Source organism: Nannobrachium achirus (genome assembly GCF_963921795.1).
Source record: "Nannobrachium achirus genome assembly, chromosome: 24".
NCBI lineage: Eukaryota > Metazoa > Chordata > Actinopteri > Myctophiformes > Myctophidae > Nannobrachium > Nannobrachium achirus.
In genome coordinates this window covers 20,637,941-20,663,639 of record NC_137831.1, presented here as the reverse complement: position 1 = coordinate 20,663,639, position 25,699 = coordinate 20,637,941, and the positions used below count along the sequence as shown (strand labels likewise).

The 25,699-nt window shown below is 43.4% G+C and overlaps 1 protein-coding gene across 1 annotated transcript in view; it reads left to right on the top strand.

The window, feature by feature from the left end:
• Nucleotides 1-1,160: 1,160 nt before the first annotated feature.
• Nucleotides 1,161-25,699, top strand: part of LOC308280136 (voltage-gated inwardly rectifying potassium channel KCNH7-like) — a gene marked incomplete at both ends in the record, with an annotated part of 206,348 nt that continues 181,809 nt past the window's right edge. The window contains 2 exons of the mRNA XM_080720398.1: nucleotides 1,161-1,236; nucleotides 4,284-4,514. Of these exons, the coding sequence (XP_080576524.1) occupies nucleotides 1,161-1,236; nucleotides 4,284-4,514 (307 nt within the window). The remainder of the gene's footprint in view (nucleotides 1,237-4,283; nucleotides 4,515-25,699) is intronic.

Genomic DNA, 25,699 nt, shown 5'->3' with positions numbered 1-25,699 from the left:
TTTGTAATTTACTTGAGTATTTCCAATTCCCCATACTTTTACTCCTACTCCACTACATCTCAGAGGAGAATATTGTACTTTCACTCCCCTACGTTTATTTGAAAACTTTAGTTACTAGTTACTTTGATTATTATTACCATATACATTAACCACTTCAGCCTTATGTATACATTTAGGCCATTTGAAGAAAAAAAAAAGCAGATCTACAAGCTCACAATGCCTTGTGATGCGACACATTGTGAGCTTGTAGATCGGCTATTTTCAAAAGATTATCCATACATTTGGATCCTGTGAAATGGGACCTTCGAGTACTTTTACTTTTGCTACTTTAAGTACATTTTCATGCCAATACTTTACTCAAGTAAAAATGTAATTCCGGACTTGTACTTGTAACAGAGTATTTCTACATTTTACTCAAGTAGAGAAGAATTGGAGTACTTTTTGAGTACTTTTTTCACCACTGCTTGTTTCTGCCCTCGAGTCACCTTTCTTGGGTCCTCTCTCTCTCTCCCCCCCTCCCCTCTATCTCTCCCCCCTCTCTCTCTCTCTCTCTCTCTCTCTCTCTCTCTCTCTCTCTCTCTCTCTCTCTCTCTCTCTCTGTCTGTCTCCCCCCTCCTCCGCGCGGAGCCTCGACACAGCCGCTGGCTTCAGAGAGCATCAGTCTTCCCATCACAGACAATAGCCTCTCTCTCTCTCTCTCTCTCTCTCTCTCTCTCTCTCACGCGCACATAGCCTACACACTGTCACGCGCGCGCCCATCGCTTTCGAGGAGCCACGCTGGGGGAAGAAAGAAAGAAAGAAAGAAGCAGCAACAGCACAACACAACACAACATCATAGATGTTTTGTGAAATGTTTAAACTGCGGCACATCATCGTCAACTCATTGTTCCCCGTCTCTCGCTTCTTCGCGTCGGCGGCGAGGATCGCCACCGTGGAAGCAGCCCGTGACGAGATGCGCTCTGGCCGCGCCGGGGACGCATTGAAGTTGAAATAAAGGAGCCGATCGCTGAGTGGGGACGATCGAGGATGACTGACTAGTGACAAAGAGAGAGGGGAAAAGAAAGGGGAGCCCCCTGCCTCTAGGCTTTGGCTGTCACAACTACAACTTCATAGCGCTGGCACCCAAGGGACGGCCAGACGAATATTCCGGGGTCGGAACCATGCCTGTTCGCAGGGGTCATGTCGCGCCACAAAACACGTTTTTGGGAATAATCATACGGAAATTCGAAGGACAAAGTGAGTAGCCTACCATGCATGCACCAACCACCACCACCGCCACACGCCCGTTTCGTGATGCCCCGCGGTGCTGCGCGGCGCAGCGCGGGTGCTTTGCATTGTGCATGCTTTTGTTTTGGGTTGCATCCTCTGAATACGCGCTGGATGGATGGATGGATGGATGGGTGCTGCTGCTGTGCACAGCAAAAACCCGAGCGTTAATTTCAATTCAATTCAAAGGAGCTTTATTGGTATGAGAAAACATTGTAGTCTACGTTACCTTGCCAAAGCAAGTGTCAAATTAAAAAAAAGAAAAACAGTTGAAAAAGGGTAACATAATACAGTTGGTGCAGGTACAGCATTGTGTAAACAGCTATGTCTCGTTGTGTCGTTATCTATAGGGTATAGGCTAAAGCTTTTTGGAACAAATAGCACCATTTCTTTTTTTCTGAATGCGATTTAAATAGAATACAAAAAAAATGCCTCAGATTTAGAATGCTTTTAAAGGTATAGGCTATAGCAGCTCTGTTTCATACTGTAGTCCTTACGGTGGTTGTATTCCATTCTCTTTTCTAATTTCTAATTTCACTGTCCAGATGTCTTCTGTGTGACAGCAAAGCTTTATTTCAGCTTATCAATCAAATTCCCTGGTAACTTTATAATGGCAATAATACATAGGGACGGATAAGAATGGCATTGCCATTGAATTTAAATGGTATGAGAGCCCCCATCTATTGTTTTTATCGCCCTGTTTTTTTATTATTTTCTTTTCTGCTTTTGTAATTGATGTCCTAATGCAAAGTACTCTGTTCTATCCTCTTGAATCAATCAATGGTAACTAACTAGTGGTTAATTTTAAGTTCACGATTGGTTAATATCAAGGGAAGCTATAGGACTGTTTTGTTACCATGTGGTTCTGGGATGCCCCTTGACAGTGGTCTACTCTAATGTCTGAATGCAACTGGAGTAGTAATTACATATTTTATAAATTTTCCAAAATCAACATATAGGACATTAAACAAACATGAAACATATAACAAAAACAACACATGATGCTGCCAAACATCTTATAAAAAGAAAAAGAAGCTGAATTAAACGGTCTTCACTGCTCTGTCATCAATTAAATATAATTAATTAAATATAATTCTTTCACACCATTCATGTCCACAACATGACATAATCCAGAGCTATAATCCCCATAGTAATGATGCATTGTCATAGATCTTGCCGAAGCATTACTGCATAGGGATGGGACGATACGCGATATTATCGTTTATTGTGATAAAAAACACTCACGATAATAAGATTTAATTTATTGTGATATCGTCCTCCGTCATGAACTGGGATCAATTCACCTTTTATTTGCTGAGCTGCATATCCGGTACCACTTAAACCCTCTATAATTGGTAAAAGGTACTTATAATAGGGTCCGCATCAGTGTGCCGATGGGCCGGTATTCCGACACTAAAACTAACCCTAACTCTACCCCTAACCCTAAACTTAACCTCAGTAACCGTACCTCAGTAACTAACCTGCCTACGCTAGTCGGAACAGCGGCCCGTCGGGAACGTGAGCCGACCCCCTTATACTATACATACTTGATACAGTCTTTTTTTCACTCAATCAAATGTCTTTGCCAAAAATAGCCGATCTACACGCTCACAACCCGTCAAGTTGTGACGCGTTGTGAGCTTGTAGATCTGCTATTTTTTTTGGCAAATCTTTCGCCCCCAGGATAGTGGATTTTGATTATCGCGATAATATCGTAAATCGCGATTTCTTTTGTCACAATAATCGTGATATACTCTCATCCCTAATTACTGCATTACTCCACACCTTGCTGTTGGTCTACTGATTGAGGGGAAACGAGGCACCCATCTTTATTTGTGCAATATATCACATTAAAGGGCACATTTCTGCCTCTGCATATGGTTTCTCCCTCTGTTTGGGTGTATTCATTACTCACTGCTCCTTTGGCGGACGTACCATAATGAATCCTTAAACGTTAATGTGACTAGAGCCATTTATTGCATAAATGATATCAGTACTGGCATGAAGTTTAATTTGGCCGTACACCAGCCAGACGCTTCGAACAGCTGCAGTCAGGAACATCTTTGGAGACTGAAGTCCATGTATCCATCTTTTTTTTTTTTTTTTTGATTGAAGCGGATTATGCATGCTTGTCAGAAATCCATACTATACAGGAAGTGGCATCAGACTTATAAGTAATTTGATATGAATACATTAATGCTGTTTTGCAAATGTACTTTGTGTATTTGTTGCTTACAGTACAGTAGGCCTGTTTGCAGGTTGATCTCTGCATAACATCCATTTGTCTGTCTTTGCATTACAGATAGATAGATAGATAGATTGATAGATACCTTTATTATCCCAAGGGGGGAAATCAGTTGCCCAGAGGCAGCACAGCAGCTTTAAGGTTACAAGTTACAGAGAACTAAGAAAAAGAAAAAAAGCACTGTTGTGTTCAGTCCCAAAAAAAGCAAGGAACAATAATACAAAAAAGAATATATACATGAAGTGTCAAATAAGCTATCACAACAAAAGAAGAATGTGTTGAATAACCGCGTTGAGATGTAGCATCTCGTTTTCAAGAGGATCCTCCAAGAAGAATATATCGTCTTTGTCGGGTGAAAACCTTGTATGTCCAAAACTGTTCGTTTTGCATTATGATTTTAAAAATGACTTAAACTAGTGAAAACAGCCGATCTACAAGCACACAACGCCTCGCACCGCGAGGCGTTGTGTGCTTGTAGATCTGCTGTTTTCACTACTTTTGTGCGACGACCTTGTATGATGAAGCAAGGCTTTACTTTGCGAAAGAACGTACAAATTTGAAACTTGGAGATACGAGGTTTCCACCCGACAGCGACGATATATACATAAAGTGTCCAAAAAAATCATTCAACGCTCATTACACCACCGACCACACTATCGATTTTGCATCCTTATTTACAGGATAAACGGTACTCATAAACAAATCGTTGCCATGCCAACACATCATCAACCTCTCCACTTTACCAAGCTCTTCCTCTACCCCTTTCACACAGACAAGAAATTCATCATCGCCAATGCCCGGGTGCAGAACTGCGCCATCATCTACTGCAACGACGGCTTCTGCGAGATGACGGGCTTCTCCAGGCCGGACGTCATGCAGAAGCCGTGCACCTGCGACTTCCTCCACGGGGAGTTCACCAGCCGCCACGCCATCGCCCAGGTGGCCCAGGCACTCCTGGGGTCGGAGGAGCGTAGGGTGGAGATAAACTACCACCGCAAGGACGGTGAGTACTGGAAAACCCCGGCAGGGATGGGACGATAATCCTTATAATCGCTTGTCACACGTTTTCAGTCCAACAACCCCTTAGTTGAGTGAGAGATGAAGCAGGGAACCCCCACAACCTGTTAATAGATCCCATATAGTTTCATCTTTTGATAGCACAATCATTGGTGTGTATTTTGGAATCATGTTCAATTTGTTTTCAGATATTTAACTACTTGAACCATCAATACTTGAAAAACTTGACCTTTCACTATGTACTTAGTCTGCTCTTTTCCCGCTCCACACCAAAGCTCTTTGCCGAAAATAGCCGATCTACAAATGTATTCCGAATATTGACGCTAGGGTTCAAGTGGTTAACTCATCTGCTGCCATTTAACAATACCTTCGTACTCCCACCTGCCATAAGTCTCCATAGACTTCCATGTAATTCATAGTGCACGGATCATGCACACCCATGCCTAGATCATGCACCACGTGTGTCCACATTGCTCACATCTTTCAAACAAAAAAATCCGAATGGAAATCCGTTCAGGCATTCATGAGATAACAGCCATTATGTTTTCCTAAAATGTAAACAAAGATGGCTGCCATGCTTGAAAGATGGGGTTGCTATGGGGGTTAAACATGCGATTTCGCGATTGCTATCATGCCTACAACATTTTTTGGGGTCAAAATTTTTATTTTATTTTTTTTTCGGGATTTACGGGCTTGGCAGGGAGGTACAATGGGATTTTTACGGGATTTTCGGGCTTGGCAGCAAATGAGTTAATATAAAACAGGAAAAAACAAAGTTTCTATCACACAAAGATTTGGAGGACCCCCTGTAGTAACTCTGAGGACCCCCTGTTGAAGACCCCTGGCTTATCGTGATAAAAAAAAAATGCTCACACTAATCGTATCGTGGAGAGACGTGAGATGTATTGCGCAATTGCCCCCCGTCTGTAAAGACTGTACTCTGTCTTATTTAACTGTACACAAATCAATTCAGCAAAAGTAGCTGCTTTGTGAGCTTGTAGATCGGCTATTTTTGGCAAACGTTCCTCCCGGAATAGGGATGGTGGGGGTTAAAGAGGTTAACAAAAGTGTCATTTTAAGTTTTAGGCATATTCGGATTATCGCGATACTATCGTTAGTTGCAGTTATATACTGTACATTATGTAATGTTCATATCGTCCCATCCCTAAAATAACGTTACTGCGTCTTCGGGTTCTGTGAGCTTGTTATTACAAATTCATCTTTGGTAAAATCTCACAGCACGGTTGCCTGTACAGTACTTCACCAGGGAGATTACTGCCCTGCATGTTTGGTGTAAATAAAACAAAGGGAACATTTGTTTGAATGGTCAGCTTCACTACACACATTCAGAAGAGAATGGCTTACATCAGTAGCTGCTTTAGTGGTAGGCCTATAATGCAGGGCCGACGCAGGATGTGGGCTGTGTCTCTGACAGCTACAGTGGCGTCAGTTCAGCAAAAGCTAAGGTATGGCAACATGACTGGTGGCGCGCGTGCAAGACACCAGTCATGTTCAAGTGCAGCTAAACTTGGCATTTTAGTAAACGTGCCACAATTAACAATAATGCATTGCACCTGTGCAGCTGACCTGCAGTACCTGGAAATATACCATTTTGTCAAGATTGGGAGAATACAAGTCTGGAGAACATAATTATAATACCTTGTTAAAGTGACCATTTTGTTAAATTTTGCATTTGTAGTTATTTTACTGTAATTTAACGACATAATAACCAGCACAGATAGACAAAGAGACATTTGTGGATTTATATTTAAAAGTAACTTTTATTCCCCCCCCCCCCCCGACCCAGGGTATGGCAACTGCATACCCCTGCCATACCCAATTGACGCCCCTGGACATCTTACCACTGGACTGTACGTTTCCAGGTGGTATTGTATTTCTTGCCCCTGCGGTTGTTGCTCTGCGTGGTGCATTTCGCTGCCAACGCGGCATCCATCAGACTGCTCGTAACTTGGCAGCTCGGAGGGCTGTGTAGAAAGAAGGGTGTGACGGGGGAAGAGAAGCACAGCGAATGATTCCCTTTTTCGCTGAGAAAAAGTCCACTTTTGAAGTGACACTCTGGTTCTGTTCATTAGTCTGCGCTGTATGGAGCCGAGCAGGCTGGATGTAGCTCACCTCCCCAAAGAGCAACTTGTACCGCCAGAGTGTAACGTGATGAGGCCCGGATGGCTTTGGTTTCACTGTGTGGTTTCTCCTTTATGCCCCGTCATTCAGTGCAAAGGCACGATATGTTTCTGTTCCTATATTCCACTGTACAGGTAATACCCTAACCATGATGATTCACATAACTGTAACTGTCCGATTCAGACGTTGTGTAAAATGATACCACCCGATGACTTGACGATCCTCTGGCTGTACAGCAGTGGTTCTTTCTCAACCTTTTCAGGCCGTGACCCCCGAAATATTCATATATTAACTGGGGACCCCCCCCCCCCCCCCCCCACCCTGACGATGACGAGCACTAAGAGTTGAGGCATTACATTTTGTGTAAGACGGTTCTATTGTGAAAATAGCAGAGCTACATGGCGTTGTGAGCATGTAGATCATGGCGTTGAGAGCATGTAGATCGGCTATTTTCACAATGTCTGCCTCTAATATTTGACAATTTGGCCAATGCTTAATTTGTCATTTTAGAGGTATTAAAAAGTCCTTAAATTGTCACTTTAGAAATGTGCAGATATGCGCGGCAGAGGGAGAGCAGAGCCCAGGATTACATAGACAATTGGCACTGGGTGAAAAATGGGTTGCAAAATCGCAGGATAAAAATTATAGAGAAAAAAAAAGAAATGTGCAGATATACCCTCTATACACTTAAAACTTTATGTTGGTTTGTTTACTGTTGAGTGAGAAAACAATGTTGCACATCAAGCTAACCATCTGGGGAACCCGCAAAATAATTTGGGGACCCGACCCACAGGTTGGGAACCACTGCTGTACAGGAGCTGTATGCCCCCCCCCCCCTCCCATAGGATGGATAATCTGTCTGGCATACTGTATGCAGTTTATGAACACTGCACACAGATCATCACTTTGGCACCGCGGCTTGTTTTTGTTTTGCTGAGCGACAGTGAGCAGCAGGGGTGTCACACCAAATTCTGGGCCCTGTACTTTAACTATTGAAAAATAGCAGATCTACAAGCTCGCTGCGAGCTTGTAGATCTGCTATTTTTGAAAAATAGTGAGAATTTGTGCAAGTCTAAACATATTTCAAATCCTAAGGTTTTAAAAAAAATGTTTCTTGCCGAGTGCCGCGCTGCGAGCTTGTAGATCTGCTATTTTTGGAAAGTCGTGAAAATGTGCGCGAATCTTTGAATATATTATGTGTTTTTCAAGCAAACATTTGTAACTCAAATTTTGCTTATGGGGGGGTCCCTGGAACTAAGTATTTTGAGATGGGGGTCCGTGGCCAAATACATATCATTTTGGGGGTCCTTCACATGAAAAGGTTTGAGCTGTGAGCTTGTAGATCTGCTATTTTTCAATAGCTAAAGTTATAAAATCATTTCCAGGCCCCTCCACCTCCTTGGGCCCGGGTAACTCAGTCCCACTTTCCAACCCCCTTGTGACGACCCCTGGCGAGCAGCCGTGAAAGTTTAAACCGACCCGTGTGTGCATCGGCTGCCGTGTGGCGCCTGACCCCTGGCTCACGCAGAGTTCATGTCAGTGACCTCTAGCGACGCTATATTTATCCGGGATGATTAAAGCCCATCATCTTGCATAACAGCGAAGGTGTAACCATTAGGGGTTTTGGATGAGGCTCGCTCTGTGCTAGCGATAGGGCTTAGTTTTATAGCAGCTGAGGGGAGAGGAGGGAGGGTGCGTGAGAACAGTGGTTGTAAAGTAACTAAGTATGTTTACTTAAAGGGGAAGACCACCCATTTTCAATATTGAACTATGTCATTAATATATCTTAGAGGAGTTGTGTGGGAAAAAAAAAAAAAAGTTCCCCCTCTTCTGTGTTGCCTAGAACTAGAGGATTGATTTTGGAGTTTGTATTGCAAATCACAACTTGATGACATCACATATTGTACTTTACAATACAAACCCCAAAATCAATTTTCCAGTTCTAGGCAACACAGAAGAGGGGGAACTTTTTTATTATTATTTCCACACAACTCCTTTAAGGTATATTAATGACATAGTTCAATATTGAAAATGGGTGGTCTTCCCCTTTAAGTACTGTACTTAAGTAAAATTTGAGGTATTTTGTACTTTACTTGAGTATTTCCAGTTTCCAGTCATTTAACTTCTACTCCACCACATTTCGGTTCCAAATATTGTACTTTTACTCCACTACATTTATTTGAACACTTTAGTTACTAGTTACTTTGCAGATATACATTGTACTATTATAAAACATACATTAACCACTTAAGCCCTATTTTATACCATGGCTATTTGAAAATAGTAGATTTTTTAGATCTGCTATTTTCAAACATTTTTGTACTTTTACTTTTGGTACTTTAAGTACATTTTGATGCCAATACTTTTGTACTTTTACTAAGTACATTTTGCATTCCAGACTTTTACTTGTAACAGAGTACATCTATTGATACTTTTACTTAAGTAAAATATGTGAGTACCTTTTTCACCACTGGGTGAGAAAGCCACTGACTAAGACTCATCAGGGCATGGCTTCACAGAAAATACAAGCTATAAAATCAGATAGAGGGAAGAGACACACACACACACACGCACACGCACGCACGCACGCACGCGCACACACACACACACACACACACACACACACACACACACACACACACACACACACACACACACACACACACACACACACACACACACACACACAGAGTAAGTAGTGGTTACGTTAAAAGGTAAGCCTGTTTTAAGAGCGACTTGACGATGAGGCTGTGGTTTGTGTCGGGATCATTTAAGCGTATGTATACAGTACGAGGAAAAGCCGACCAATAACACTGCCCTTGAATTGAAGGGTTTAATCACTTAAGCCCTATTTTATTCTTGGTCATACGGTGCAGGGTCGTGGGGTTGTGCAGTGAAAATAGCAGATGTACAGTACAGCAGTGGTTCTCAACCCGTGGGTCGAGACCCTCAGGGGCGTCCCCAAATTATTTTAGGGGGGTCCCCAGATGATTAACTTATAATGTGCAACTTGTTTTCTCACTCTATAGTAAACAAACCAACATGAAGTTTAAGTATATAGAGGGTATCTGCACATTTCTAAAGTGACGATTTAAGGACGTTTTAATACCTCTAAAATGACAAATTAAACATTGGCCAAATTGTCAAATACCAGTAAGACTCCCTAATCGGGAGATAAGCGACCGTTGGTCGCTTATCTCCACAAATAGGCCAAAAGTTTGTTTTACCAATTATCAAGACATACGGGCAGTTGACAGTTTGCCATGGTTACTCATTGAAGTTGAATCTCCATATATGGAGATAACCTACGCATCACACTAAGTCTGACCTCACCAGCCCATATTTGGGCATGAGCAACTTATGTCTCCATATATGGAGATATGATGACAACACACAGTCCTCAGCCGATGATGTGGCGTGATGTCATACAATACACAAACGAGCCCTACAGTATAAAGGGGCAATTCTTGCCAGGAAAGAAGCATTTCTTCGACTCAGACCTTATCGCCAGGGTTGGCTTATAGCAGCTGTCGGTAGGACCATATATGGATTCTGTTAGTGTGGATCTCCTAACAGGGCATCATCTGGGATACAATCCCTTTTATGCCCATATATGGAGATCCCTAACAGAATCCCTTTCATGCCCATATATGGAGATCCTTAACAGAATCCCTTTTATGCCCATATATGGAGATCCCTAACAGCATCCCTTTTATGCCCATATATGGAGATCGCTAACAGCTAACAGAATCCCTTTTATGCCCATATTTGGAGATCCCTAACAGAATCCCTTTTATGCCCATATATGGAGATCCCTAACAGAATCCCTTTTATGCCCATATATGGAGATCCCTAACAGAATCCCTTTTATGCCCATATATGGAGATCCCTAACAGAATCCCTTGTATGCCCATATATGGAGATCCCTAACAGAATCCCTTTTATGCCCATATATGGAGATCCCTAACAGAATCCCTTTTATGCCCATATATTATGGAGAAATCCCTGCTCTGAGTATCTGACATCAGTGTGATGTCACCTGTTTATGCCCATATATGGAGATCCCTGCTCTGCGTATCTGGTTGCTATGGTAAACAGTTGGTTGCTAGGGTAAAAAAACATGGTTGCTATGGTAAACAGTTGGTTGCTAGGGTAAACAGTTGGTTGCTAGGGTAAAACCATGGTTGCTAAGGTGGTTGCTAACGTACACTAACAGACCAGCAACAACAGACTGTTGCCACAGCAACGTACACAAAGGTTTGTGTACACATGTGGTGTGATGTCATATTGAAGATATATGACATCACACCGTACACAAACAAAGGTGTGACGTGTGACGGACGGACGGACGGACGGACGGACGGACGGACGGCCGGTGGAGGTTTTCATAGTAAACTGCTCCCTGACGGTCGCAATTAGAGGCAGAAATTGTGAAAATGGCCGATCTAAATGCTCACAACGCCCCGCAACGCGTCGCATTGTGAGCTTGTAGATCTGCTATTTTCAAAATATTACAAGTTTGAAAACTTTAAATGGGACATTCTGCATGATGAGTACTTTTACTTTTTCTACCTTAAGTACATTTTGATACCAATACTTTTGCTCCTTTACTCAAGCACATTTTGAATTACTGATACTTTTACTTGCAACAGAGTATTATTTCTACATTGCAGTATTGATACTTTTACGTAAATAATGTGATTACTTTTTCCACCGCTGTCGAGGTGGGATATGGACTGGTCTGGACTGGAGTTGAGTGTTTTTCATTGTCATGGAGATACGAGGAAGGCAATCAATGTGAGCCGTAGTAAAATAGTGCGTGTGTGTGTGTGTGTGCGTGCGTGCGTGCGTGCGTGCGTGCGTGCGTGTGTGTGCGTGTGCATGTGTGCAAAGGTTAAAAGAATGAGACACCGTCTGGAATAATGCTTAGCTTGAGGGAACGAGGGCACAGTTAAGTCGAGATGTCTTAGATGCTCATTTCTGCTGAAAGAGCTGGGGCTGTGGCCTGGACCCCACATGAGACCATCAAGCTGGGGCCTGCAGTAGCCTGGGTCTGATATGGTCTCTACTGAACCATGACCTGCCTTGGTGAAACCACCGCAGGCAGAGACCGTACGTACACTGCTGGATAAGTAACATGAATATGCAGACTTTTGCTTCACATGAACACTGGGGAGTCCTCACTTCCACTAAGCCGCTGTAGAGCAGTGGTTCTCAACCTTTTCAGGCCGCGACCTCCAAAATAATCACATTTTAACTGGGTACCCCCCCACCCTGACGAGCGCTAAGAGTTGAGGCATTACATTTTGTATATAGGGTTTGGACGATACGCGATATTATCGTTTATCGTGATAAAAAAACACTCATGATAATCGTATGGTGGAGATTTAATTTATCGTGATAACGTCCTCCGTCATGCACTAGGATCAATTCACCTTTTATTTGCCGAGCTGCATATCCGGTACCACTTAAACCCTCTATAATTGGTAAAGGGTAATATGTACTTGATAGTCTTTTTTTCACTCTCTATCAAATGTCTTTGCCAAAAAATTGCCGATCCACAAGCTCACAACGCGCTGTGAGCTTGTAGATCTGCTATTTTTTGGCAAATGTTCCTCCCCAGGATAATGGATGTTGATTATTCCGATAATATCACAAATCGCGATTTATTTTATCACAATAATCGCGATATGACATTTTCATATCGTCCCTCACAACGCGAGGCTTTTACATTCAAACTGGACTGACATTCCAACCCCAATGCAACGCGGCCCCTCCTCCGGGACCCCCACCGGGGTCTGGTACTTTCAACCTGGCCGGTGCGTGGGCGGAGCCATAACCTCTGCGATCGATCTGCTGAGCAAACGGCGTTAATGAGGACACAAATACCTTCATGTCTCATTGATCTTCAGACGCCGTATGCCAGAGAGGGTAAATCAATGGTGGCCGGATGCCCCCCCCACACACACACCCTCCTCATCTCCCCCCACCCTACTGGCCCCAGGGGCTAAAAAAGAACTGGAGGGGCTTCTGATGCTCCGAACAAAAGGCCTCATTATAATAATTGTAATTGTAATGATTGAATACGATTGAATAATAACTATTCATACAACGCTTATGGAAACGAGGAGACAAAAACGTGCTTTATCTAAAACCTAAATAAAACACGATTAAATCAGCAACACATTACAGCAAATAATATATATAATGTGTATAAAAGATTAAGTGTAGCGATAAATAAAACATTAAGAGAAACAATAACCTTTGAATATGTACAGTATTCTTCAGATAACTGTCATTAATTCAGTTGTAAAGGGCTCAGCTAGGCCCCCATCAGTCAGGCAGGCTTAAAGAGGGACCGTAGTTGGTCTAAACCAGTGGTTCCCAAACCTTTCAGGTCAAGACCCAAAAGAGACATTAGACGTTTGCCCGGGACACGGGCAAAGTGCACCATGAATGAATTATTGCGACCGTCAGGTCGAAAGTTACTATGAAAAGCTCCACCGACAGTCAGTCTGTCAGTCTGTCTGTCCGTCACACGTCACACTTTTGCCCTACTCATATCTCCGCCACCGTTGCCCCCATCCATGCTAAACTTTGCACACACACTCCTTGGCTGCCGAACCACAACCATCTCTCACATGGCCCTCTTCTAGCGCCACCATCAGGCCGATTCTTGCAAAACACATTCTAAAGTCACGTCAACAACATGGATCTGTCCCATTTCCCATATTCCCTCCTGATTGGCTACCATTGCCTTCTAAAGTTTGTGTATGCGACCTAACAGTCGCTTATCTCCCAATTAGGGAGTCTTACTGGTAAATTATAATTATAACTGAATTAATTATTAAACAAAATTAGACTGCTTCTTCTTTTTCCTTTAAAAATATCTATATCATTGGGCCTTTTTCTGCCTTTATTGATGTCTGCAGTGAAAAGAGAGCCATTGTGCATTTATCTATTTCACTTCCAGGCAAATGTTGGCACCATGTCTCTCTCCTACTGTACTGTATGTGGCTTTGATTCCAAAAAGGACTACCGCCCCCACTCACCCCCGCAAGCGAACACAACTGCCTGCGTTCACAGGTGGGAAGCGCTCTAGTGACTCCTACACGTTGGTTCGGGGCACCTGTTCAGTAGGGAGTGGAACAGGGAGAGACGGAGCGTTCCTCCACATGTGTTACGCCCTCCGGGTGAAGCTCCTCACCGCATGGCAGGTGAAAAGAAGCAGCTGGCGACTCCATGTGTGGAGAGACATGTGGTTGTCTACTTCCTCCCCAACACTAACAAGTAGGGCTTGGCAGTGACTGGGGGACTATAAACAAGGGGGGAGGAGTTGGCAATGACTAGATTAGGAGAGACTAAAAAGATACAATTCTGGGAAATTGCAAGTGTGGTATGGGCACAAAGATCTATACCATTTGGCTGCACCTCATTGGCTAAGGGCCCTGCCTTTGTACTGTCGGTACAAAGGCAGTGTCTTACGTCATTTGACTGATAGATTACCTCGTTTTAAGGAGAACTTGACTGATCAATTACGTCATTTTGAGGAGAACTTGACTGATCGATTACGTCATTTTGAGGAGAACTTGAATGATAGATTACGTCATTTTGAGGAGAACTTGACTGATAGATTTAGTCATTTTGAGGAGAACTTGACTGATAGATTAAGTCATTTTGAGGAGAACTTGACTGATAGATTAAGTCATTTTGAGGAGAACTTGACTGATAGATTAAGTCATTTTGAGGAGAACTTGACTGATAGATTAAGTCATTTTGAGGAGAACTTGAATGATAGATTACGTCATTTTGAGGAGAACTTGATAGATAAATAATGAAGATAACATACGTGTGCTCGCTTTCAGCGAGACCACAATAAACAAATGGCCATATACAGTATGAAGATCTCTGTGTTGGGGCGGCTGTAGCTCAGGAGGTAGAGCAGGTCGGTGGTTAAAATCCCGGCCTTGGTGTTGCCCAAGTGTCCTTGGGCAAGACACTGAACCCCACATTGCCTCCAATGAGTCGGTTGGTGTCAGCTTGCCACCATTGGTGTGGGAAGTGAGGACGCTGGCATCAACTGCTTCACCTCCCAATGAATGAACCATTGTAAAGCATTTTGAGCGCTATAAAAATGCAATTCACTGTGCACTGTCGTTGTCTCTTTTATGCCCATATATGGAGATCCATGATGTCCTCAATATTAAGCCCATATCTTGGAATGCCCATATATGGGCATACTATATCAGTCTCATGTGGTCTTTGACGTCGGACATGGTGAGTCATCTCCATACTTGGGAAATGTTTAATTTTAGCATTTTCCCATTCAAGTCAATAGAGAAAATTAATTCACTAATAAATGAATATAAATTATACTATATAACGTATCTCTTAGATAATGCAAGCACATGATTCCCGATGAAGCCCAAGTGTGTGCCACCAAAACTGTGGGAGGAGTAGCACGGCAAAATACCGTTTATCTGGGAAGATGGAAAGAAAGTCGGACAAGTATTATAGTCTGGGCAACCAGACACTGAAAATGGAAAAACTGCAAAATAGTTGATCAAAAAATAAATAGGAGCAATATGTTCCCTTCTCCTGGTTTCAGTTAAAAGCATAGCAGCAGTGTTTAATTTGGAGCCTAATTTGTTTGCCAAGGTTTGCCAAGGTTTTTGGCAACATTGGTGGTTAGCGGACTAAGCCAACTCTACATAGCCAATTATGAGAATTTCACATTTCAATTGAAGGACATTATTAGACATCCTGTCTTTAATACCGGCTAAACAGTTAACTAAATGGGACAAGTTTGTAGAGTTGTTGGTTGTTGTTATCGTTTGCATAACAATGGAATGAGATGGAAGGAGGAAAAAATAATAATTTAGGACTAAGTTTAGCATTCCTAACTAACTTATTGTAAGAGTCCATTCAGATCTTGAGCTGTTTTTCTCCACCTACGTTCAACCCTCCTACATTCTCTTTTAGGAATCTCACTCAGGGAGATAACCCTGTACTATACAGTATGTGCAGGGGCGTCACTGGGGGGGACTGAGTTCCTAGGGCCCAAGGTGGAGGGGCCTTGATTATTTTATACTTTAGCTATTGAAAAGTCGTGAAAATGTGTGCACATCTTTGAATATATGTATTTTTTTAAGCGAACATTTGTAACTTGCTTCTGGGAGTCCCTGGAACTAAATATTTTGAGATGGGGGGTCTGTGGCCAAATACATATCATTTTGGGGGTCCTTCACATGAAAAAGTTTGACATAGAAACATAGGTTTTTCAAAAAACCTTAGAAGGATTTGAAATATTCAAAGACTTAATAATGTGTAATAATGCGTTCCCAGTCTAAATGGGTTAAACCCCCTCCCCTATATGAAGAACAATCATGGGGGGCCTGCAGTGAATCCTTGCACCCAGGGCCCAGAATTTGGTGCGACACCCCTGCCCCGAGTATGTGACCCTAGATCGGTGCTACAGCAACGTGTGGGGGGGCCGAGTAGATTAAAACCATTAACCTTCTCAACATCAGCAGTTTGGGATAAATTAACAGCCAAAAAGAGGGAGGACAGTTTTGAGGCAGTGTTTTCGTTAAAGATGTGAGAGCACAATATATTTACACTATTATGTAAATATTCGATCTAAAATAAGCCCACTGTGTGTTTGACCCAAATGATGCACTGCTTGCCAGTTTGGAGTACAGCGTCTTCAAGGCTGACGAAGTCCTCAGCTGGGCTTTGATGCTGCTGGTGCCCCCTTTAACTCTTTAACTGCCAGAGTTAAAACATCGTCTAGTCCAGTGTTTCTCAATCTTTTTTGGCTTGAGTAACCCTTTTCCCTGATTTCAGAATCCAAGTACCCCCTTTACCCGACGACATTTTGTTTATAATGGTGGTATATGATGCTGTGATAATAAGAGCCTCTGGTCACAGGAACAGGCTTGGCTCTTGGGCTTTGCCTGGAACAAGCTGGACTCCGGGGCTTTTGCTGCAAGCTTCGTCCTTCAGAGCCGACAGGGTGCCAGATGGAGCCAGCTCGCCCCCGAGTGACAAAGGCAGGGACAGACCATGGCAGGGTTAGTGTCGTCAATGTCCGGGGACACGGAGCACGAGATTTTGCCTGGGTTGTGGCGATAGCAGAAAGAGAGAGAGAGAGAGAGAGAGAGAGAGACCCAGGAAAAGCTTGTCCTTCTTCCTCAAATCCTCCCATAAAGCGCTGGATGCCGTCTTCATGCAATGAGGAATGCAAGGTTGCCAGTTTCCACACACAGCCCAAGTCATTGTCGGGTGGAAACCTCGTATATCCAAGTTTCAAATGTGTACATTATTTCGCAAAGTAAAGCCCTGCTTCATGTAGATCGGCTTGTAGATCGGCTGTTTTCACTAGTTTAAATCATTTGACAACGACTAGTTTAAATCATTCGACAACGACGACACTGCTCAGTGCTGGAACACAATAAACAACAAAGAAACAACTTAAAAACCAAAAGTGATCCAACGCGATCAAAAATACGAGATTGAAAGCTCAGTTGGTTATGGCATGCCCAAAATAAGGATACCAGGTTTAAAGTTGTTAATGCAAGTATGGTTGCTGTCCGGAAAACACGTCTATAACATGTAGACGTGAGAGAGAGAGGGATGTTTTGGACATATGAGGTTTTCCACCCGAACAATATGTACAGTAGATGGATGGGCATGGATTGATATATTATCTATATATTATTTTACAATCTATGATTGATTGCTTTATCTTTGTTAAAGTGTCAGGCTTCCAAGGAAGCCCGGCCCATATTGACTTACAGGACACTTGTCCTGTTCATTTAACATGAAGATTATGATTGAGAGGCACTCAGCGCTGACCTAAAATTGGATTAATCTACCAATGATGTTCAGAGGTGGAGGGAATATGTGTATGATAATGAGGTTAAATGCAAACACTATTAGTAGCAATTGCCTTCCCCCGGTAGTCGGAACCTCCAAATGATCACCCCTGAGGTGGGGGATAAAACCAACCGGCTCCCAGCCAGCCGAACTGCTCTTGTAATTGCCTCTTCATAATAGGAGGTGAGCTCGATTGGTTTAAGCTGTTATTTTACGTGGATTTGGAAAGGCAGAGCTGGGTCTTTCATTTAACCGCTGATCACAAGCACCAGTCAGCGCCCACATCTCCATCCCATCTCTGGACTCAACCGACGTCCTCTCCTTACCAGGGACGTGCTGGGCCCCTGATTCAGCCCGGGTTGGAGCCCGGGTTGGAGAGGCCCTCATTGCGTGCTATAGAGAGAGAGCTCTCTATAGCGCTGCTGCTACTCAAAGATTTGCCATTTCAGAACATGACAAGTGACAAGCCAGTGGGCCAATTACTGTACATAAGTTAAATTTCGTCATTGTCGGGTGGAAACCTTGTATGTCCAAAACCGTTTGTTTTGTATTTATTATTTATTACAATGCCTCGCACCGCGTTGAAGCAGGGCTTTGCTTTGCGAAAGAATGTGTAAATTTGAAACTTGGAGATACAAGGTTTCTGCCCGACAGTGACGATTTACTTTGTTGGCCGCCCAGCCCCCAAAATGGAACGAAGGCCGACATTTTATTTTTAATCTTTTCCTAATGGCCGGCCTGGACCGGCCGTTCGGGAATTGTCCCGCTTTTCCCAATGGCCAGCACGTCCCTGCTCCTTACCCCTCGCCTGGCCTGCTGCATTCACAGTCTGGGGAAAATGTGAATTCACGGTCCGGGGGAAATGTAATTTCGGCTGGCTGATTGCTCTCTGGGTAGACCGTTGGGGGGCTTCTCCACGAGGCAATCTCCCCTGTCCTCTTAATCGCGCGAGCTAGAATCTACTGAAAGGCCGTCATTTGCAATCCGTGAAGGATATTCTGCTCGTCAGCAGAATCTAATGTGGGCTTCTTGATGCTGGGTGATTTGCCTCCCCACCCCGCGGTGAGCCTTTCACCGTAGTACCCCGTGACCTCTCTAGCTGAAGTAGCTGTGCGTGTCGTTTTGGTATAGAGTTCTTCAACGTTTCTCAGGCCAAGGACCCCTTAGTCGAGAGAGAGATGAAGCAACCCTTATATACCATATGGTTTCATCGTTTGACAGCACAATCATCAGTGTATTTTGGGTTCATGTAAATTTGTGTTTCCAGATATTTAACAACTTGTATCACTCTGTACTTAGTCTGCTCTTTTTCCCCTCTACACCAAACGTCTTTGCTGAAAATAGCCGATCTACAAGCTCAACACCTTGCAGCGCAAGGCGTTGTGAGCTTGTAGATCTGCTATTTTTGGCTAAAGTTCTCAGAATATGGCCGCTAGGGTTCAAGTGGTTAATATAAAAAAGGAGAAAAACAAGCTTCTATCACACAAAGATTTGGCAGCACCCCTGTAGTAACCCTGAGGACCCCCTAGGGGACCCGGAACCCCTGTTGAAGACCCCTGCTCTAATAGCATTATACATGACATTTAACCGAACGAGTGGCTTGCTGTGCTGAATTTCATTTCTAGTTTGGATTTTGCTTTCAATGTGGCCCTCACTGTTTTGACTCTGTCCACAACTCTCACATGTCTTCATTCCCTACAATGTCCATTGTGGGCTGTGATTATTCGATACTAAGCATAGCGAAGGTCAGCTGACAGTTGATCACATGGCATGATGTCAGAAAAGATACATTTTCCTACTTGTGATCTGCGCAGACCTTGCAATGCGCTCCCCAGTTGCCTAGCACCATGTGACATACCTAATTTGTGGGAAACTAAATATATCGCCGGAATCATCATGCTTGTAAATTGACCTCGACACCACGGAATCTTCAATGACACATTTCTGGTATTTATGGTTTGCATTGTGCGACCATTCTTTTCCACCGCATTCCAATCATCACCTTGGTGTCTCTCTGTTAGTCATTATGGGATGTGCTGGTGATAGAAAACTAAAGAATCGAGTGGTAATGGTGTGTGTGTGTGTGTGTGTGTGTGTGTGTGTGTGTGTGTGTGTGTGTGTGTGTGTGTGTGTGTGTGTGTGTGTGTGTGTGTGTGTGTGTGTGTGTGTGTGTGTGTGTGTGTGTGTGTGTGTGTGTGTGTGTGTGTTTGTCCATGTGCATGTGAGTCACACTCGCTTACACACACGGTCTATGTATTTCGTGCGAAGATGAAACAATCTTGTTTGCTGTGCGGACGCTCATCCAGGCAGCCAATGACACTTTCTTCTTTTATCACATTTCTCCCTGTAATGTGAAACGTGGGGCAAAACTCTTTGGCGAAACTCTCTGTGCTTTTTTCACAAAACGATGAAACACACTGGTACATGACACCAGAACAAACCAGATTTTAACCACATTAACCACTATTTTATACATAGGCTATTTGAAAATAGCTGATCTACAAGCTCACAATGTGTCGCATCACAATGCGCCGCGATGCAACGCGTTGTGAGCTTGTAGATCTGCTATTTTCAAACGTTTTGTACTTTTACTTTTGGTACTTTAAGTATGACGCCAATACTTTTGTACTTTTACTCAAGTACATTTTGAATTCCGGACTTTTTGTTGTAAGGGTGCCCACACACCAAAATACCTACGAGAGTGGAATCCGCATTCTGCCATGCATTTCAATGAGAATGGAGCGTTTTCATGCCAGTAGGATGCAAAAAACGCTCCATTCTCATTGAAATGCATTGGCAGAATGCGGATTCCACTCTCATAGGTATTTTGGTCTATGGGCACTAGTGATGCGCGGGTCAGCTTTTTGAGCGGTGGTCACAACGCTCCTATACGTGGCCGTGTGTGTGGATCTGTCTGTCTGTTTGTCTGTTTGTCTGTCTGTCTGTCTGTCTCCGTGTCCGTAGCCTGCCCTGCAGTAACCTTTTCTGACCACACATGTTAAGGGAGGGGCGCTGTTGCACACACACACACACACACACACACACACACACACACACACCACCGCTCAGTTCACACAAGTGTGATTTTTTAATTTTCATAGCCCGCACCGCCCACAGCCCGCACAGAACGTAACCGCCCGCCCGTGCCGCAGAACAATCTACAAATCAACGAATCCACCCGCCCCGCAATCCGCATTTAAAAAAAAAGATGGTATATCATCTCCACAATAGCTCATCTTTATATACGGCTCTTCTAAGTACCCAAAGTCGCTTTACAGAACGGTTTACAGTAGCACAATATTGTCATAAGCTAAATAAACAAACGTGTTGTTCAAATTCTGGGTTTAGCCTATTTGACAGCAAAAAGACATTCATTCAAAGACGTTCATTCTATCTAAATCGCGGGGGCATCGTCGGGGTAAGAATGGCGTTTCAGGTTTTATGTCAATCATATTTATACAGCGCCTCGCACTTCAAACAGGCAGCAAAAGACGGACACTATTAAATCCTGTTGGTTATTGATTAATCACCAGATTGGAGAGATGGGAGCGACTCGAGGTGAGCGTGGTTCATTCAGTATAAAAATCCATCTCACTAGCGAAAGTTGTGTTTCAAATCGTATCCGTTGACTGGCTGGTTATATAACTTGACTGACACAAAGTATTTATAAACAGACAGTGTGGATGACAGAGTCATTTAAGTGAAATCCTGATCAGCGACACGCGCTGAATTGTTTGTTCATTCTCCTCTGCTCACGTTGTGTGTCTGACTGGCTGCTATGTGCGCAACAGCGCAAGGCGAAAATGTTGGCGAATGTGGTTCGCGGCCCCAGCAGGAGCGGAATTGGGACGGTCCTCGCACCAAGGAGCGCTCCAAGCCTCTCTGGCACATTTTAAAACTCGCTCGCTCATGCTCGTATTAAAAACGTTGTACAATAAAATACAATAAAAGGCAAATAAGAGCAGGTGATTATTTTTCTTTATTTTTTGCACATGAGTGGTGATAACCCGCCCGTGGGTGGGGGCACCAGGTCGGCCCGCGCATCACTAGTGGGCACCCTAACAGAGTATTTCTATGTTTAAGCACACACATACACGCACACGCACACACAGTACGAGGTGGTCCTTGAGGGTTGTTGGAAATATGCTAAGCGGAGATCATAAAATGTTGAGAACCACTACGCTTAGAAGTATTGGCTTTGACAATATTAGAGTAGGCCCTATACACTGCAAAAACACTGCAAAACATATTACTTTAACCCTGAGAGTGTGAAAATGGATCCGGGGCTAATTTTAGACTGTGCGTGCGTGCGTGCGTGCGTGCGTGCGTGCGTTCTTATGTCACTGCCCAGGGACGTGCAGAGACTGTTAGAGAGGCAGGGGCTGAAATTTTCTAAAGGGGCCTTTTGATGAAAATCTCGCAAATAGCCGACCTCCAAGCTCACAACGTGTCGCTTGATTTTTACACATTTAATAGGGCAATTCTTTCAACATGAGATGCTGCATTCAAGTTCAGGAGAGTTTGGACAAGACAATTCTCTTGAATGCTGCCCTTCAGGTATGGCATGGAAAGAGGGCATTTGCATTTCTTTCACCATAGTAAAACTGCATTCATGGTCTTGAGAGGACACTTTTTTACAGACGGATAAAAGCGCAGGGGCTCGAGCCCCCTTTGATGTCTATGTGTGCATGTGCCTGTCACTGCTTTAGGCCTGTGTGTGTGCGCGTGTGTGTGTGTGTGTGTGTGTGTGTGTGTGTGTGTGTGTGTGTGTGTGTGTGTGTGTGTGTGTGTGTGTGTGTGTGTGTGTGTGTGTGTGTGTGTGTGTGTGTGTGTGTGTGTGTGTGTTTTCTCGTGTCACTGCTTTAGGCCAAGCTTTAAGTTGAGTACATCTATTAGTCTCCTTTTAATTATGTTTAGCCATTTAAATCCATTGAAAGCAACGACGCATTGCTCTTCACAAGACATCCATTTGATTTAACCGCATTATTAGTTTTCCGTTTTCTTCCTAACCTCGTCATCGTGATCTATGGCGTACGGGTGTGCCCCGTTTGATTTGTGAATGAATGTCCGCAACTTTCCAAGCAAATTGAACGGTTAACTGATTTTGCAATTAACATCGGGCTACCGATGGAGCCGGTAAAGCCATTTTTCATTCAACAGCCTGTGTAAAGAGCCTGTTGCAACTTACTGCTCTGTGCCATGTATGGCGATCCCCCCCCCCCGTATTTAACCCTCAAAGCCCGAGTCACGTTAGATTTTAACCATTTTAACCATTATTTTATGCTTTAACCATTGAAAAATAGCAGATATACTTGTAGATCTGCTATTTTTGAAAAATCGTGACAAGGTGTGCAAGTCTTTGAATATCTTTGACCCGATCTTTGACCCAACTTCTAAATCCTTCCTCTAAATCAGCTGTTCTCAAAAGTTTTCATGTTAAGGACCCCCCAAAATTACATTTATTTGGCCGCAGACCGCCATCTCAAAATATGTTGTTCCAGGGACCCCCCAGAAGCAGAGATTTGAGTTACAAAAGTTTGCTTTGAAAAATATATATTGAAACATTTGCACACATTTTCAAGATTTTTTGTATAAAAAATATTTTTCAATAGTTAAAGATTAAATAATTCTAGGCCTAAACGGATTAAATAGAATAATCACAGCCTTGTGGGGTGTGAGTGCGCTGAAGAGCACACACACACACACACACACACACCCCGCAGGGTCCTTGGATCTACCAGGAAATCCATAAGTTCAGCCCACCGTGAAAGCGCTCGCTCATAAATAAGGCGCGAGACAGAGAATGTCGATGTTCAATCTGAGTGCAGCCAGACGCGCCCCGGACACTCGCCAGCGCTTCCTCAAGCTTTTAAAAAGTGTTTCGCGTGAATGCAGTACAACTCGGCTCCCTATTGGGGCGGTTGTGTCTGCCGTCACTATCTGGGAATATTAAAGATGGGTTGCCGTGATTTTTTTCCCCTCTAAAATATTATGATTATACAGAAAAGTGTACAGAAAGTGTTAAAATTATCTTTTTATATGGCCACACCCACCCATCACAGACAGATAATATCTGTGATAGATAAAAAAAAAGTGAAAACAAATCCTGGGTTTGAGTATTATAACAAGAACTATCCATCCATCCATCCATCTTCAACCGCTTATCCGGATTCGGGTCGCGGGGGTAACAGTTCCTCCACTCCCTCAGGGAGTATACCGAGGCGTTCCCAAGCCAGTTTGGAGATATAATCCTTCCATCTGGTCTTTGGTCTGCCACGGGGTCTCCTCCCAGTGGGACGTGCATCGAGGACCTTCCTAGGAAGGCGCTCGGGGGGCATCCGTACTAGATGCCCGAACCAAGCATCTCCTTTCCAAGTGTAGGAGCAGCGGTTCTACTCCAAGTCTCTCCCTAAATACAGCCCCTAAACAAAAAATGTAATGCGTGATGACGTACGAAGCAAAGTCTACTTAATAATTCATGAGGTCAGAATGACTGACAGGTGCCTGTGTCAATCAACTTCAACTACTTCAACTTCAGCTACTCCCCGTGAGCCGCTGGTTCGCGTGGTTACCCCCTTCCCCCACCTCCCCGTTCGTCCTCCCCGCACAGCGGAGCCAGTATGTTGCGCCGGCTTACCCCCGGTTCAGCCAATCCCAAGCCGCGGCCGACATCTCATCTCCTATGAACACAAATTTGTTTTGTAGCCTAGCTGCTGCCTTGTCGGTCTATGGGAGCGACGCTGTGACACTGAGCGTCGCTCATCAGCGCCTCCTGTCTTTACATATTAATGTCTTCAATGAGACATGGCCTGCCTACTTTTTGACCGTCAAATCACAATCCTCCCAGCTCTATGTCCCTCCTTCCTGGACTGTTTCACTAGGAAATGCGTCAGCATAAGGAAGTGGTGACCCAGCTGAAGTGAGCCACACCCACAATGTTGATGAATGGTAAAAAGGGGAGGGGGTGATTGTATAAATGTTTTCAGTCATTAAAGCGGTGCATTTCAATTGGGCCTTTTGACTCAGCGGCATAGACAGATACAAAACAGAAAAAGTACAAAACTATGGCACCATCTCTTTAACTACTTTAATCAGCGATCAGCGATTTGATTTGATGTTTTTTTGGCATTGAACATTGGAACATTATGAATAGAAATAACATGTAAATGGAAATTATTGAATGCACTGTACTTACTGTGCTTGTTACTGTACTGTATCTTTAGAGGCAGGTCGTGTACTTTAGGTGGATGGAATAAAAAGCAAAACAGAGAATGCAGCTGCTTTGCATTTTCAAAGCAGATAGGCGCGGCAGATTTACATATTAAATCAGAGTCCGTAGCAGGTGCAGGCAGGGTGACCTACAGTAGCAACACATACACACCAGAGTTGATTTTTACATGACATTTTGATGTAGTTTTAGTCATAGTCTTTTGAATAAAATGTCACTTAGTTTTAGTCATATTTTAGTCATCTGAAAGGTTTTAGTTTCAGTCTAGTTTTATTTGACTAAATATAAAATTTTTAGTCGACTAAATGTACAGTTGATTTTGTCAACAAAAATCGAATGTATTTTGGCGGGCCTTGATGGCGTTGTAATGGCTGATTTTACACTTGGTTGCATGCTGAAAATAGCTGATCTACAAGCTCACGATGCATCGCATCGCGATACATCGTGAGCTTGTAGATCAGTAAACAAACCAACATAAAGTTTAACTCATTGAGTGCCAGCCTATCACCACTAGAGGGCGCCCAGTGACCAGAGAATAATAGAGATATGCTGGTAATGCATGCCCAAGCCCTGGAGCCATGACTTGCCTGAACACTTTCCTTTGTGCATGTACAGGAAGAGGATGAAGTTAGCTTGAAGTTAGCTATTGGCTACCAAGCATTTTAGAAGCCTTATTTTCGTCAACTTAGCCATGATTAAACCTTGCACACCTCATGCATGGGAAAAAAACAGAGAAGAATGAGCTCTAAAAAATCCAATGCAATCCTGGATTGCATTGGAGTGGATTTGTGCAGTTTGTTCACAGCTTTCAAACAAAAAAATCCGATTGGAAATCCGTTCAGGCATTCTTGAGATAATCGCCATTATGTTTTACATGTAATGTAAACAAAAATGGCTGCCCTGTATGTTAGATGGGGTTGTAT